Genomic DNA, 16,713 nt, shown 5'->3' on the forward strand with positions numbered 1-16,713 from the left:
TGCCAGGGCACAGTGTCACACCAGTGCAACTCATATCTGGTGTAACAGTAGTGTATATTTTAAAAAAACAAACACTTTTTTGACTGTGAAATAATTGCAGTCAGTTTCCTTCACACGTGTGCGTTTCAGGGCCTGCCAGGGCATCTGTTATAACAGTAGTGTACATTTAAAAAAATATATAGAAATTTGACTGTAATAGATTGAATAGCAGTTAGTTGTCTGCAAGCGTGTGTGTCAGGCCTACAGCGTCTACTCTGCCAACTTCTGCCAGTGCACACTGCCACTCATATCTGTTGTCACAGTAGCTTGCACGCATAGTACCACTAATTGAAAAAAAAATGACAGGCAGAGGCAGGCCATGCCACAGGGGCCGTCGTGGTCATGGTGCTGTGATTCCCTTTGGCCCTAGAATAATGCCCAGTGTTCAGAGGCCACATACCCTGAACTCGAAAAGTTCGGAGGACATAGTTGACTGGCTAACACAGGACACCCAATCTTCTACAGCTTCCACTCAGAACCTTGACACACCATCCTCCTCCAGCTTAGCTTCGGGCACCTCTCAAGTTACTACTCGCCCGCCTGCCGCCACCACCAACACTAGCACCACAGCAGCTTCACTTGATCTGTCAGAGGAGTTATTTACACATCAGTTGGAAGAAATGAGTGATGCGCAACCATTATTGACAGATGTCTCAGTCAGGCAGCATTACACAAATGGACGTACGGTGTGATGATGATCATGATGATGTTGTACCCGCTGCTGCTTCCTTTGCTGAGTTGTCAGATACAAGTGAAGCAGTTGATGATGATGATGCATCCGTGGATGTCACGTGGGTGCCCGCTAGAAGAGAAGAAGAACAGAGGGAAAGTTCAGAATGGGAGACAGAGAGGAGGAGGAGACGAGTTGGAAGCAGGGGGAGGACGTCGCAAGGAGCTTGTGGCACAGTCAGACAGCATGCATCGGCACCCGGGGTCAGCCAGACAGCACGCCAATCAACGCATGCTGTTGCCACCACCAGAATGTCATCATTGCAGAGCTCAGCAGTGTGGCATTTTTTTTGTGTGTCTGCCTCTGACAACAGCAATGCCATTTGCTACCTGTGCCAAAAAAAACTGAGCCATGGGAAGTCCAACACCCACCTAGGTACAACTGCTTTGCGAAGGCACATGATCGCACATCACAAACGCCTATGAGATCAACACATGAGTACGAGCAGCACACAAACTCAAAGCCGCCCTCCTCCTCCTGGTCCAGCATCTTCAGCCACGTCAACCACTGCTGTCCTCCTTGCCCCCTCTCAACCATCAGCCACTCCGTCTCTCACCTTGAGCAGTTCCTGCTAATCTGCCCACAGTCAGGTGTCTGCCAAGGACTTGTTTGAGCATAAGAAGCCAATGTCACAAAGTCACCCCCTTGCCCGGCATCTGACAGCTGGCTTGTCTGAACTCTTAGCCCGCCAGCTTTTACCATACAAGCTGGTGGAGTCTGAGGCGTTCAAAAAATTTGTAGCTATTGGGACACCGCAGTGGAAGGTACCCAGCCTAAATTTCTTTGTGCAAAAGGCAATCCCCAACCTGTACTCGATTGTGCAAAAGGAAGTAATGGCATGTCAGTGTTGGGGCAAGGGTCCATCTAACCACTGATACCTGGTCTGCAAAGCATGGTCAGGGCAGGTATATCACCTACACTGCGCATTGGGTAAACCTGCTGATGGCTGCCAAGCATGGAATGCGTGTCTCTGCAGAGGAGTTGGTGACAACGCCACGACTACTCCTCCTACTTCCATAACCTCCTCCGCTGAGTTCTCTTCTGCTGCTGCGTCTTACTCCACATCAACGGCACCCCCCCCCCCCCAGCTCCCCTGGTACTATTCCACATCCCGGATACGGCAGTGTCACGCTGTCTTGGGATTGACTTGCCTGAATGCAGAGAGTCACACTGCACCCGCACTCCTGTCCGCCCTGAACGCACAGGTGGATCAGTGGCTGACTCCGCACCAACTGGAGATCGGCAAAGTGGTTTGTGACAACAGAAGAAATTTGTTGGCGGCATTGAATTTGGGCAAGTTGACACATGTGCCGTGCATGGCACATGTGTGTAATCTGATCGTACAACGCTTTGTGCATAAGAACCCAGGCTTACAGAACATAAGTACCCAGGCTTACAGTCCTGAAGCAGGCCAGGAAGGTGTGTGGCCATTTCAGGGGTTCCAACATGGCTATGGCGCACTTTTCAGATATCCAGCAGCGAAACAACATGCCAGTGAGGCGCTTGATTTGCGACAGCCCGACACATTGGAATTCAACACTCCTAATGTTCGATCGCCTACTCTACAAGAAAAAGCCGTTAACGATTATTTGTATGACCGGGGTGCTAGGACAGCCTCTGTGGAGCTGGAATTTTTTTTTCCACGTTAGTGGACGCTCATGCGCAATGCCTGTAAGCTCATGCGTCCTTTTGAGGAGGTGACAAACCTAGTCAGTCGCACCGAAGGGACCATCAGGGACATCATACCATTTATTTTCTTCCTGGAGCGTGCCCTGCGAAGAATGCTGGATCAGCATGGAAGAGTTGTGGTCACCATCACCACCAGAAACAGCCTTATCCGCATCGCTTGCTAGACCTGCGGCAACGCTGGAAGAGGAGTCAGAGGAGGAATGTGGCTTTGAGGAGGAGGAGGAAGACCAACCCCAACAGGCATCCCAGGGTGCTCGTTGTCACCTATCTGGTACCCGTGGTGTTATACGTTGCTGGGGGGGGGGGGGGGGAGAACATACCTTCAGTGAGATCACTGAGGACGAGGAATGGGACATGAGTAGCTCGGCATCCAACCTTGTGCAAATGGGGTCTTTCATGCTGTCATGCCTTTTGAGGGACCCTCGTATAAAAAGGCTGAAGGAGAACAACCTGTACTGGGTGTCCACGCTAAAATAAAAGTAATCTTCCTCCTTCAACGACCACGCCGGCAAGGACAGGACGCTTTACAGACATGTTGTGGATGGAGGACATGCAGAGCTTTTTAAGTCCTACGCATCGCCACAGCCCTTCGGGGTCCACCCTCAGAGAACGATTTGACCAACAGGTAGCAGACTACCTCGCCTTAACTGCAGATATCGACACTCTGAGGAATGATGAACCCATTGACTACTGGGTGTGCAGGCTTGACCTGTGGCCTGAGCTATCCCAATTTGCGATAGAACTTCTGGCCTGCCCCGCTTCAAGCGTCCTGTCAGTAAGGACCTTCAGTGCAGCAGGAGGTATTGTCACTGAGAAGAGAAGTCGTCTAGGTCAAAAAAATCTAGATTACCTCACCTTTATTAAGATGAATGAGGGATGGATCCCGAAGGGACTGACAGTGGGCGATACATTCGACTAAAAAAGGCCTGATGAGATGAGCTGCCTTGGGCTAAAAATGGTCCACATGCTGCTGTATTTTATCTCTGAATGCTGGATGACTTGCGTGACTTATCCGCCACCAACTAGGGTTCAAGCCGCAATGTTTTAGGGCACTTTCTGCCTGGGAAACAAATATCAATTTTTCTGGCCGCTGCTGCAGAAGCGGCTGAAACACTACCTAATTTTCCAGGCATGTGCACATGCCTATGTTTTCTGGCCTCTGGTGCTGCACTGTGGCTTCAAAAACCAAACAAAGAAAATGCATATAACAGGGATTAAACTGATAGGAATAGTACTACTTAATAAAACCACTCCTATCTGGTGGCACATTAGATTGCACGCGCAGTGCCCCAAATTTGAAGTAGGAGGTCCGACCAAGAATCTTTTTTCATCTCCCGGTTCCTAAAATTGATGCCATATACACGTCCCCTGATAGGGGACGCAACAGGGATTAAACTGATAGGAATAGTACTACTTTACACACCTTATAATAACGCAAAGAGAGGCAACGCAGAGAGAGGAGTCTGAAGAAGAGGAGTCAGAGGAGGAAGGTGGCTTTGAGGAGGTGGAAGACCAAACACAGCAGGCATCCCAGGGGGCTTGTTGTCACCTTTCGGGGACCCTTGGTGTTGTACGTGGCGGGGCGGAGGAAGAGACCTTCAATGACATCAGTAAGGACAAGGAACGGGACATGGCTAGCTTGGTATGCAACCTTGTGCAAATGGGGAGTTTGCGGTTGTGCAAATGGACTGTTTGCGGTTGTTTGCGGTGCGTTAAAACGGGGAGTTTGGTCTGTCACTGCGAAGCAGGCATAACCCTTACACTACCTGATTGATACAACATCATACCTGATGTTTTAAAGCACGTTATTCCAAACAATTTAGGAATGTTAGGTGATTTATGCCCTTTATGGATTAAAACCAGACTCTGCATCAACTATGTAATTTTCCATGGGAGTTTTGCCATGGATCCCCCTCCGGCATGCCACAGTCCAGGTGTTAGTCCCCTTGAAACAACTTTCCCTATTGTGGCCAGAAAGAGTCCCTGTGGGTTTTAAAATTTACCTGCCTATTGAAGTATATGGCGGTTTGCCCGTTCAAGAACATTTGCGGAAATTCGTGTTCGCCGTTTGCGAACGAAAAATTTTATGTTCGTGACATCACTAGCCATGAACTGAAGTTTTTATCAGTAATATTTTTTATTGATATTATTGATTGCCTTTTATGCATTTTTTTAGGGTATACAAAGTGACCAAAACTATGCAATTTAACATTATGTTTTTATAGTTCGGACATAGCATAGCATTGATCAGTGTTATCTGTGCTTGATTGTTCCAGCCTGTATGGCTGGCTAAGAGCATCGAGTTACAGATCAGATGGCGAGATGGTCCCGATCATCTCCGCTGAGCTGCCGGGATCATTTTAGTTTTTTTTTAGATGCTGCGATCAACATTAATTACGGCGTCTAATAGGTTAATGCTTGGCATTACCATGATAGGTGATGTCCGGCATTAGACACGGGTCCCAGCGGCAGATAGGGAGCGACCTGATATGACCCGCACTCAGCTACTGAGCCAGAGCCAGAGCCAGTTTCCAGAGCCAGTTGATATATAAAAAAAAAGTTTTGGCCTGGAATATCCCTTTAATACCTATCCCAAGGACACAACCCACTTAGGCCTTAGGCTGGAATTCCACTAAGGTTTTTTACCCAAAAATTCCACAAAAACCGCCCATTCTGCCGCATGGCGGTTTTTCTGTGAAAAAGATAAGAACTGCGAGTTAATAGGGGACTGCAAAAACGTTTTTCAGTTTGGCATTCTTTTTATATTTAATTTTTTGATCCTTTTGGCATTTTTCAGCTATTTTGGGCTCCCTGGCAGTTTTTTAAATATTACCTCTTGTTGAGACTTTGGAATTTTTGGGGGAAAATCTTGGCGTTTTTCTCCCATAAAAGTCTATGGTAGTGAAAAAAACACCCCAAAAAAAAATCATGTGGGTTTTAACATTGGCGCTTTTGTGGGCATTTTTTAATCTTTTTTTTTACTTTAGCGATCCAAAACAGGAATGGAGTTGGCTTTTTTTAATTAAATTTCGTTATCATTATACAAAAAATTATACAGTAGTGATGGAAATAATTTTAGGGAACAAAATGTATATTTTTTATAACAACATTTTTAATAATTTTCAGTCCGGGACCAATTTATGTGAGTGGGCAGGGACATAAAAATGTAGCCAGCAATATTAAAAATGTTTAAATGTAATTGTAAAAATAATATATATTTTTTTATTGATTGTGTGAAACTTTTTATTAAAAATGTATTTTAATTGTGTGTTTTATAAAGTATGTGTGATTTTTACTACTTATCAACTTTATTCTCTTTATTTTAGACATTATGTAGGTACTACTACTCCCAGCATGGAACAGACTTTTCCATGCTGGGAGCTGTAGTTCCTGCATTAATAGACAGATCGCAGCGGGTGTCACTCCTGACACCCGTTACGATTGTCCTTTATAATATGGAGAAGCCGGCACTGTACTCTCCTGTCATGTGAAATTTTCTTCACATGACAGATTCATATTTGGCGCTGAGAGTTGTGATTGGCCAGATGATTCCGGCCAATCACAACTCTCAGCGGCATATATGAATCTGTGATGTAAAGAGAAGTTCACATTACAGAGGAGTACAGGGCAGGGGAGCGGAGAAATGCGGCAGGCCGCCAACTTCTCCTGATCGAAACGGGTGTCAAGAGTGACACCTGCTGCGATCTATTAGTGCTGGTACTACAGCTCCCAACATGGAGCAGAGTGTGCTCCATGTTGGTAGCAGTAGTACCTGCAGTAAGGGCAGTAAGGGACAGATCGCAGCGGTTGTCACTCCTGACACCCGTTGTGAACGTCCTTTATCTTTCTGAGATGCGGATCGGCTTTCTGCTGCGCTCCGCATCTCTGCTCTATACGGCTGGCTAGTGATGTGAATATAAATTTACATCACTGATTCTTATATGTCGCTCAGAGCGGTGATAGGCTGGCACCATCCGGCCAATCACCGCTCTGAGTGGCAAATATTAATCAGTGATGTGAATTTCTATTTACATCACTGGCCAGCCGTATAGAGCAGAGATTCAGAGCACAGCATAAACAGCTCCGCATCTCAGAAATATAAAGGACGATCGCAACGGGTGTCAGAAGTGATACCTGGGGCAATCTGTCCTAAGTGCAGGTACTACAGCTCCCAGCATGGAACAGCCTGTTCCATGCTGAGATAGTAGTAGTACCTAAATAATGTCTAAAATAAAGAGAATAAAGTTTAAAAGTATTAAAAATCACACACACTGTATAAAGCACATAACTAAAATACATTTTTAATAAAAGGTTTCCCAAAATTAATTTAACCCCTTAAGGACCCAGCACATTTTCACCTTAAGGACCCGGGCATTTTTTGCACATCTGACCACTGTCACTTTAAGCATTTATAACTCTGGGATGCTTTTACCTTTCATTATGATTCCGTGATTGTTTTTCGTGACATAATGGATAATGGATATTCCAAATAAATGATATATTGATTCACATATACAATATGTCAATATGTCTGCTTTATGTTGGCATTGTAAAGTTGACTTCTTTTTACTTTTGGAAGACATCAGAGGACTTCAAAGTTCAGCAGCAATTTTCCAATTTTTCACAACATTTTCAAAATCAAAATTTTTCAGGGACCAGTTTAGTTTTGAAGTGGATTTGAAGGGGGCCTTCTTATTAGAAATACCTCATAAATTACCCCATTATAGAAACTGCACCCCTCAAAGTATTAAAAATGTCTCTCAAAAAGTTTGTTAACACTTTAGGTTTTTCACAGGAATAGCAGCAAATTGAAAGAGAAAATTCAAAATCTTCATTTTTTACACGTCATGTTCTTGTAGACCCAGTTTTTGAATTTTTACCTGGGGTAAAAGGAGAAAAATCTTCCTAAAAATTGTAACCCAATTTCTCTTGAGTAAGGAAATACCTCATGTGTATGTCAAGCGCTCTGTGGGTGCACTACAAGGCTCAGAAGGGAAGGAGCGACAGTGGGATTTTGGAGAGGGAGTTTTTCTGAAATGGTTTTTAGGGGGCATGTCCCATTTAGGAAGCCCCTATGGTGCCGGAACAGCAAAAAAAAAAAAAAAAAAAAAAAAAAACACATGGCATACTATTTTGGAAGCTGCACCCCTCAAGGAACGTAATAAGAGGTACAGTGAGCCTTAACACCCCACAGGTGTTTGATGACTTTTCGTTAAATTTGTATGTGTAAATTATTTTTTTTCACTAAAATGCTGGTTTTCCCCCAAAATGCAAGGGGCAATAGGAGAAGATTCCCCCTAAATTTGTAACCCCATCTCTTCTGAGTATGGAAATGCCCCATATGTGGACATCTAGTGCACTGCAAGCGCACTACAATGCTCAGAAGAGGAGTAACATTTGGCTTTTGGAAAGGAAATTTTGCTGAAATGTTTTTTTTTTGGGGGGGGGGGGGGGCATGTCACATTTAGGAAGCCCCTATGGTTCCAGAACTGCAAAAAAAAACAAAAAAAACACATGGCATACTATTTTAGAAAATACACCCCTCAAGGCACATAACAAGGGGTACAGTGAGCCTTAACACCACCACAGGTGTTTGATAAATATTCATTAAATTGGTATATGAAAAGGAAAAATTAGATATTTCAAATGCTGGGGTTACCCCAAATTTTTCATTTTACAAGTGGTAACAGGAGAAAATGTCACCATAAATTTGTAAATACATTTCTAAGTACATAATATCTGGATGTAAACAGCTCTGTGGGTGCACACCGGTCTCAGAAGAGCAGGAGCGCAGTCAGGAGCCTTGAGCTTCTACATAGCTGCCTATGGAGCCAGAACAGCGGGACCCTCCCTCAAGGAGCATACATGGGATAAATGACTAAAATGGGGTACAGTGGGACGTAAAATCATAAAACAGGTTATGTTGCCAGAATGATGACCCAGAGCATAGCCAAAACTAAAAAAATATGCCCACCCCAAACCCTATGCTCTGAATCATCATTCTGGGAATGTGATGTGTGTGGCTGTCCTTAACCTGTTGCCTCAAATGCGCACCTTGCTCAGGTGGAAAGAGAGAGCTGCACATTTGAGTCAACATAAAAAAGTCCCCGATGATAGTGACTCAGTGACCCATGACCCATTTTTGGAAAAAAATACCCCCAGAGGTCTTATCAGGGTTTTTTTTTACAACATTTTTTGGGGCAATTTAGTGGTTTATGGGGGTTACAATTTGGAATGTACTCTGGACTTGGTATATTGGAGTCAAATTATATGAAATTAAATTGAAAAGGAAAAATGTAGTACTGCATGGAAGTGTGATAGCAAATGTGATAACTCCCTGAAGCAGTTTTTAATGCAGAGGCCCGGATGATCGGGGCAAGTGTCACATTGAGTGGTGGTGTCTTTCCGTACCCCCTCTTGTGACACACTCTGCATTATTTTCTGGGGTTCTGGCACTTATAACTTCAGTTCCTTGGGAACTCCGGCCTGCTCTTTCCCGGTCGCCAAAGATCAGGAACTTTAAGACTTCTTCTTGGAACTGAAGGTATGTCCCTGTGTTGCAAGCATGCTGGGACAGTACAAAAGAGTTGTACATGGCAACCTGTACCATGTAGACCGCAACTTTTTTGTACCATACCCGTGTTTTGCACATGGCGTTATATGGCTTGAGGATTTGATCAGAGAGATCAACTCCCCCCATATACTGATTGTAGCCCAGAATACAATCAGGCTTGAGGGCCGTTGTTGTGGTACTTGCACAGGGACAGTTAAGCTCCCGTTACCATGAATTGTGGTCAGCATAAGGACATCCCTCTTATTTTTATACCTGACCAGCAACAGGTTTTCATGGGTAAGGGCACAGGACTCACCCTTCGGCATAGGTGTCTTAACAAAATTTAGAGGGAGGCCTCTCTGGTTCTTCCGCATGGTCCCAAAAGTGGACGTGGATCTGGAGGCAAAGGATGTGAACAGAGGGATGCTGGTATAAATGTTGTCCACGTAAAGGTGGTAACCTTTATCCAGCAATGGGTGCACAAGGTCCCAAACAATTTTCCCGCTAACACCCAGAGTGGGAGGACATTCTGAGGGTTCGATACTGGAATCTCATCCCTCATGTACTCTAAACTTTTAAGTGTACCCGGAGGTACTCTCACAAAGTTTGTAGAGTATCACGCCATACCGTGCCTGCTTTGAGGGAACATACTGGCGGAAGATGAGTCTCCCCTTATAACTGATAAGAGACTCATCTACCGAGAGCTCCCTGAGCGGTACAAAGGCCTCCTAAAATTTGGCCCCAAAGTGATCTATGACTTGGGGGAGGGGGGGGGGGGGGGGCACACATGCCGCATTATCAGTGTAATGGAGGCATTTCCGAATGGCCTTGAACCGCTTCCGTGTCATGACCATACTGTAGAGCGGGGTCTGGTAGAGGATGTCCCTGCTCCAGTACTACCTGACACTGGTTTTTCGACCAGGCCAATATGCAGCACAAGGCCCCAAAAGTCCTCATTTTGGCTGCACTGACAGCGTACCATTCATTGGAGATAGCCAAAAATGAATCAGGGTGGTGGGCAATGAACTGTTGGGCATACAGATTCGTCTGCTCCACCATTAGATTGACAAAGCTATCACTGAAAAAATTACTAAAATAGTCAAATTCAGTGTATCCGGCCGTGTCAATCCGGATTCCTGAATAGCCAACAAACTCAGGAATCCGTGGCTGATAACCCCTTTGGGGGTCTCCAGACAGGTTCACTGGAAGGGGGCTCCGGTACGCTTGTCTGGGAGGGTCGGACTCCTATTACTATTCTACGGTGGCGGGGGGGGGGGGGGGGGGGCAGTGGTGGGGAGGGGAGGATGTGTGTGTGTGGGGGGGGGAAGTATGTAGTGTGTGTTTTTGGTGTTAACTTTATATATAACGGTGTGTGATTATATCTCACTCACCGTTATATGAAGAAAAAACAATGCTGCAGCCAAAAAAAAAAATGGGGGGCCAAATGCAGAGCCCTGAACCCCTAATAGGGCCCGGGTTGTGCTGAAAAAACTGTGGCAGACCTTTGACGACCTATTAGGGGGTCAGGAGAAGCTTGAAAAAACATGTGATGACGCGTTTAGGGAGGAACCCTCCCTTCCTCAGATCAGAATGCTATAAAGTAGACAGGCATCCAAATAAATACATTAAAAAAATGCCAAAGTACAGGTAAGGGGCGTGGCTAGTGACATAAAATTATATACAATGATATAAATATGTATTAAAATCCGAAATAGATATTATGAAATAATGTAAAACGAACTCATGATAATACCTGATATAATAAGAGATCATGTACTATTATAATAAAATAATAATAATACAAATATATGGATACATAAAGAGCATTGCCTGTAATGTCATTAACAGCCATACAATATACATAACTTGGAAAGAGTATGGCTCTTAATGACATTACAGGCAATGCTTTTTATGTATCCATATATTTGTATTATTATTATTTTATTATAATAGTACATGCTCTCTTATTATATTAGGTATTATCATGAGTTCATTTTACATTATTTAATAATATCTATTTCGGATTTTAATACATATTAATATCATTGTATATAATTTTATCCCTATATATTTATGCTTATTTATGTGTATATATATATATATATATATATATATATATATATATATATATGCATATCTTATAGCATATTTCTTTATTGTTTTGGTCTTGATTATTATCCCCCTTTCTCCCCCACCCCCCCCTCTGTTTGTAGCCATCACACCAGATACCACACTAAATGGAGAGATACATATCATACATTCTGTGGTATTTACAGTACAGTACTAGTAGTCACTAGTCCTCTGACACATATACCCCTCAAATGCTCACATAACTCTATCTTTAGCTGAATATACCTTACCACCCATAGTGTAGTTGCACCCTTACCATGCACCTACACCAAAATATTCTGCCTTTCTATTTATCAGTACGGCCGTCACTCCCGTATTTACATCGCAGCGGCTGTCAGCCCCGCCACGATGTACTTACACAGACTGCATTATTTACTAGAAGCGATCACTGTGAGCGGCTATTGGCTATGTGCGGCCACATAACCGCCGTGCATGGCAACGAGTCCCTGGCAACACATGCTACGACGCTCCCGGAAGCAGCCGCCAGTATACACTGACAGGTGAGCGCTTCCGTTCCTGCGCTCCATTTAGGAGCTCAGGAGCTTTAATGTCTCTTCAATCTCATGATTATATTATTAAACTAACTCTGCTTTCCCACAATATTGTTGATGTGCTATTTCTATGTTCCATGCAGATATAATTATATTGTAATTCACATGTTCTGAGTGGTTTTACTTGTTATGATGTCACTAGCCACACCCCTTACCTGTACTTTGGCGGTTTTTTAATGTATTTATATGGATGCCTGTCTACTGTATAGCATTCTGATCTGAGGAAGGGAGGGTTCCTCCCAAAACGCGTCAAGCATTGGTCCACTTGCATCATTCTGAAGGAGCCGCAGCGCCATCTGCAAAGGGTACTTTACCAAGCTTCTCTGCATCCTATCCAGGACAGTGCCACTGATTCCTGCAACCCAGAAGGCCTGGCAGCGACTCTGCATCTTCAGTACCCCATTATCACTGGGGTTATAAGCCTATACTTTCTTTTCTAAGGTGAGCAGCCATCTATATGGTTCCTGGTCCCATTTCTGGACCACTTTAGCTCCTGTTACCAAGGGTAATACACTAGGCGCCGGTACTGGTCTCTCCATTTTTTCTCCTTAACAGATATTAGGGGGTCAGGGGGGAAAACTTTTTTTTTTTTTTTTTTTTTTAAACTTTATTAACTTTTATTTTTTTTACTTTTAACTCCTATCTGTCCCTGCAGAAAAAAACTTACCCTGAACTATAGGGACTTCTTCAGCCCTGAGGGGCTCAGATCTTCACAGAGGTGGGCGGGGTCCCTGGCTCCTTCCCACAGCTCTGATCGTCCGACCAATAGCAGCACTCCTGGGGGGGGGGGGGGGTGACGAAATTGCCACCTCCCCATAGATACACGAGGTGATTGGGGGTGTAGAACACACCGCCGATCACCATGTATCTCCGGATCATCGAGTCACATGTGACCCGTATGACCGCAATTGCCGTTGTGAATTCACCCATGATTTGTGGTGATCGCCGACATGGGGGGGCACCCCCCTGAGCATTTGCATGGGATGCCTGCTGATAGATATTAGCAGTCACCCCGGTCCGGTCCCCGCCCGGTGCGGCAGGGACCGAAATTCCCACGGTACAGGTATACCCTGGGTCCTTAAGTACCAGGGAGCGAAGGCCTACCTGTATGCCCTGGGTCCCTAAGTGGTTAAAGAATATATATATATATATATATATATGCAAATCAAAAAATGTTGCAGTATCATGTAATTCCTTTTTTATTGGACTAACAGAATTTTGTAGAGACAAGCTTTTGGGATTCCTCCCTTTGTCAAGTCTAAAGATTTGACAAGATTTGGCGAGATTTGCTTTAGACTTGACAAAGGGAGGAATCCCGAAATTTTGTCTCTACAAAATTCTGTTAGTCCAATAAAAAAGGTATTACAAGATACTGCAACATTTTTTGATTTGCATCTGCATCACTGGACTAATACGGCTACTCAAATTTACTATATATATATATATATATATATATATATATATATATATATATATATATTTACAATTACATGGCCCCTTTTATATATTTTTAAAATTGTCAGGTACCGTATTTATCGGCGTATAACACGCACTTTTTAGGCTAAAATTTTTAGCCTAAAGTCTATGCGCGTGTTATACGCCGATACACTCCCAGGAAAGGCAGGGGGAGAGAGGCCATTGCTGCCCGCTTCTCTCCCCCTGCCTTCCCTGGGGTCTAGAGCCCTGCTGCCGGCCCTTCTCTCCCCCTAGCTATCGGCGCCGCTGCCCGTTCTGTCCCCCTGACTATTGGTACCGGCGCCCCATTGCCGCTGCCCCGTTGCCTCCCCCCATCCCCGGTGGCATAATTACCTGGGTCGGATCCGCGCTGCTGCAGGCCTCCGGCGTGCGTCCCCTGCGTCGTTGCTATGCACGGCGCGGCGCACTGACGTCATGCGCCGCGCCGTGCAGCGCATAGCAACGACGCCGCGGGGACGCACACCGGAGGCCTGCAGCAGCGCGGACCCGAACCAGGTAATTATGCCACCGGGGATGGGGCGGAAGCAACGGGGCAGAGGCGCCGGCAATCGGTGCCGCTGCCCCTTCTCTCCCCCTGGCTATCGGTGCCGGCAATGGGGCGCCGGCATCGATAGTCAGGGGGACAGAACGGGCAGCGGCGCCGATAACCAGGGGGAGAGAAGGGCCGGCAGCAGCGCTCTAGACCCCAGGAAAGGCAGGGGGAGAGAAGCGGGCAGTGACGGCCTCTCTCCCCCTGCCTTTCCTGGGGGTATATCGGGGTATACACGCGCACACGCGCACCCTCATTTTACCATGGATATTTGGGTAAAAAACTTTTTTTACCCAAATATCCTTGGTAAAATGAGGGTGCGTGTTATAGGCCGGTGCGTGGTATACCCCGATAAATACGGTACTTTTTTATGTCCCTGCCTGCTTACATAAATTGGTCCCTGATTGAAAATTTATAAAAATTAGGTTATAAAAAATATTAATTTTGTTCCCTACAATTTTGTCCATCCCTACTGCATTTTTTTAAATTTATTTATTTGTTGGGTACCCAACAAAATAAAATAAAAAACGCCCACAGGGAAACTGCCAAAGGGACAAAAATGCTATTTCCACACAAATGTAAAAACAGCAGAAAAAAAAGCCAAAACAGGGAAAAACCAGTGGCAGTTTTTTTCTGCCATTTTACCCCCTAAAAAAACGCAAGGACAAGACCTCAGAGGAACAGCTGGACACAGGCAGCTTTTTTGTGCATTTTTGATTTCTCCCCCTTACCTTCTAAGAGTCTTATTCTTCCATCCACATACCCATATTAGGGTTAGTTTTTTTGCACGACCAATTATGCTTTGTGATGATACCTTTCATTTTACCATAAAATGTACGGCACAACCCAAAAAATATAATTTTGTGGGGAAATTGAAAAGAAAACTGCAATCTTGCAACTTTTTGAAGGATTTCATTTTCACACTGTGTACGTTACGGTAAAACTGACATGTTCTCTTTATTCTGTGGGACAATATGATTAAAATGATACCCATGTTTACATGCTTTACTACTATTGTACTGCTTTTCTAAAAAAAATGTAAACAAAATTAGTATGTTTAAAATTGTTATATTATAATCCCTATAACTCTCAAATTTTTTGGTATACTGAGCTGCCTGAGGGCTAATTCTTTTTGCGCTGTGATCTTTAGTTTTTATTGGTTCCACTTATATGTGACTTTTTTTTTTCTGGGATGTGATGTAGCAAAAAAAAATTCTTTTTTTATTTTGTAAATTTTTTTTTTTGTTTTTTTTTTAAACTTCACATATTTTATATACCCATAGGGGACTATTTATGGCAATCAATAGATTGCTATTACTGTTCAGTGCTATGCGTAGACATAGCACTGATCAGTAATATTGTCAATCTACTTCACTGGTCTGTTAGAAGGGAGACCAGATTGCCAGAGTCGGCCAAGAGCCAGGTATTGAGACCTACTTCAGTGATTTTTGACTGATCGGACACCTGCGATTATGCCGCCAGTGCTCCAATTAGTCCACGACAATGGATGTAAATGTACGTTCTGGTGTGATGGGACTTAACGCACCAGGACGTACATTTACACCTTATACATGAAGAGAGTACAGGAGGTCTAAGGTTAAACTGGGAAATTATGGACACAAATAAAAAAAATAAAAAAACACCAACAGTTGATAATATATATATATATATATATATATATATATATATATATATATATATATATATATAAAGAAGAAAATAAAAGTTTGATGCAAAATATATTTGCAAAATAAAATGTATATTTTGTTTGACTCTTTTAATATATTTTTTTGTATAGGAATACACAATAGATGTGTTCTTCAGACAGAGTTGGCTGGATGAGAGATTGAAGTTTGATGGACCAATAAAAACTCTACCCCTGAATAACCTGTTGGCAAGCAAGATTTGGACTCCAGACACCTTCTTTCACAATGGAAAGAAATCTGTGGCACACAACATGACCACACCCAACAAGCTGCTGAGGCTTACATACAATGGAACCCTACTTTACACAATGAGGTGATATGTTTTGTGTGTTATCTAGAGCTAATGATTTGTTTGCATCATGGTTATCAGATCATTAGCTACAATTATTTAAAGGGGTACTACCGTGCTGACAACTTATCCCCTATCTAAAGGACCCCTCGATCTCGCATGCAGCACCCCGCTCTTATCAGGCCCCGAAGCGAACATCCACTCCGGGTCTAATAACGGGGCCGGTGATCGTGACGTCACAGCTTCGCCCCTTGTGACGTCAAGCTCCGCCCCTCAATGCAAGTCTATGGCCATAGACTTACATTGAGGTGCGGAGCGTGACATCACATGGGGGCGGAGCCGTGACATCACGATACTCCGGCCCCGTGATTCGGCAGTCATCAGACCCGGAGCGATGTTTGCTCCGGGCCTGGTGAGAGCGAGGTGCTGCGTGCGAGATTGCGAGGTTCCCCAGCAGCGGGACCCCGCGTGATCAGGCAACTTATCCCCTATCCTTTAGATAGGGGATAAGTTGTCAGCTCTGTAGTACCCCTTTAAAGACAGTATTTATTATCAATAACAGAATACTGTATATAGCTAGATTTATTTGAATGTAGATGCTTTATGGATTAAAGAGGTACTCCGCTGGAAAACATTATTTTATTTATTTATTTGTTTATTTTTTTCAAATCAACTGGTGCCAGAAGCAGATTTGTAAATTACTTCTATTACAAAATCTTACTCCTTCCAGTACTTATCAGCTGCTGTAGGCTCCAAAGGAAGTTGAGTAGTTCTTTTCAGTCTGACCACAGTGCTCTCTGCTAGCACCTCTGTCCATGTAAGGAACTGTCCAGAGCAGGAAAGGTTTGCTATAGGGATCTGCTTCTACTCTGGACAGTTCCTAACAGAGGCATCAGCAGAGAGCACTGGGGTCAGACAGAAAAGAACAACACAACTTCCTCTGTAGTATACTGTACAGCATCTGATAAGTATTGGAAGGATTAATATTTTTTAATGGAAGCAATTTACAAATCTGTTTAAC

General features: G+C 44.0%; 1 protein-coding gene across 5 annotated transcripts in view; it reads left to right on the top strand.

Moving 5' to 3' along the window:
• The window catches only part of LOC130291604 (ras-related GTP-binding protein A), a 1,042,086-nt gene that overhangs the window by 515,143 nt on the left and 510,230 nt on the right, over positions 1 to 16,713 (top strand). For 4 of the 5 annotated variants that reach the window (XR_008847980.1, XM_056540559.1, XM_056540557.1 and 1 more), the window contains exon 5: positions 15,496 to 15,716. Coding sequence is in view for 4 of the 5 variants with exons in the window: in XM_056540559.1 (XP_056396534.1) it covers positions 15,496 to 15,716 (221 nt within the window). In the remaining variant the exon portion in view is untranslated. Of the gene's footprint in view, positions 1 to 11,901; positions 12,134 to 15,495; positions 15,717 to 16,713 lie in introns of those variants that run through there. The other variant, XM_056540560.1, reaches the window with a different exon arrangement.

This window comes from Hyla sarda, chromosome 9 (genome assembly GCF_029499605.1).
Source record: "Hyla sarda isolate aHylSar1 chromosome 9, aHylSar1.hap1, whole genome shotgun sequence".
NCBI lineage: Eukaryota > Metazoa > Chordata > Amphibia > Anura > Hylidae > Hyla > Hyla sarda.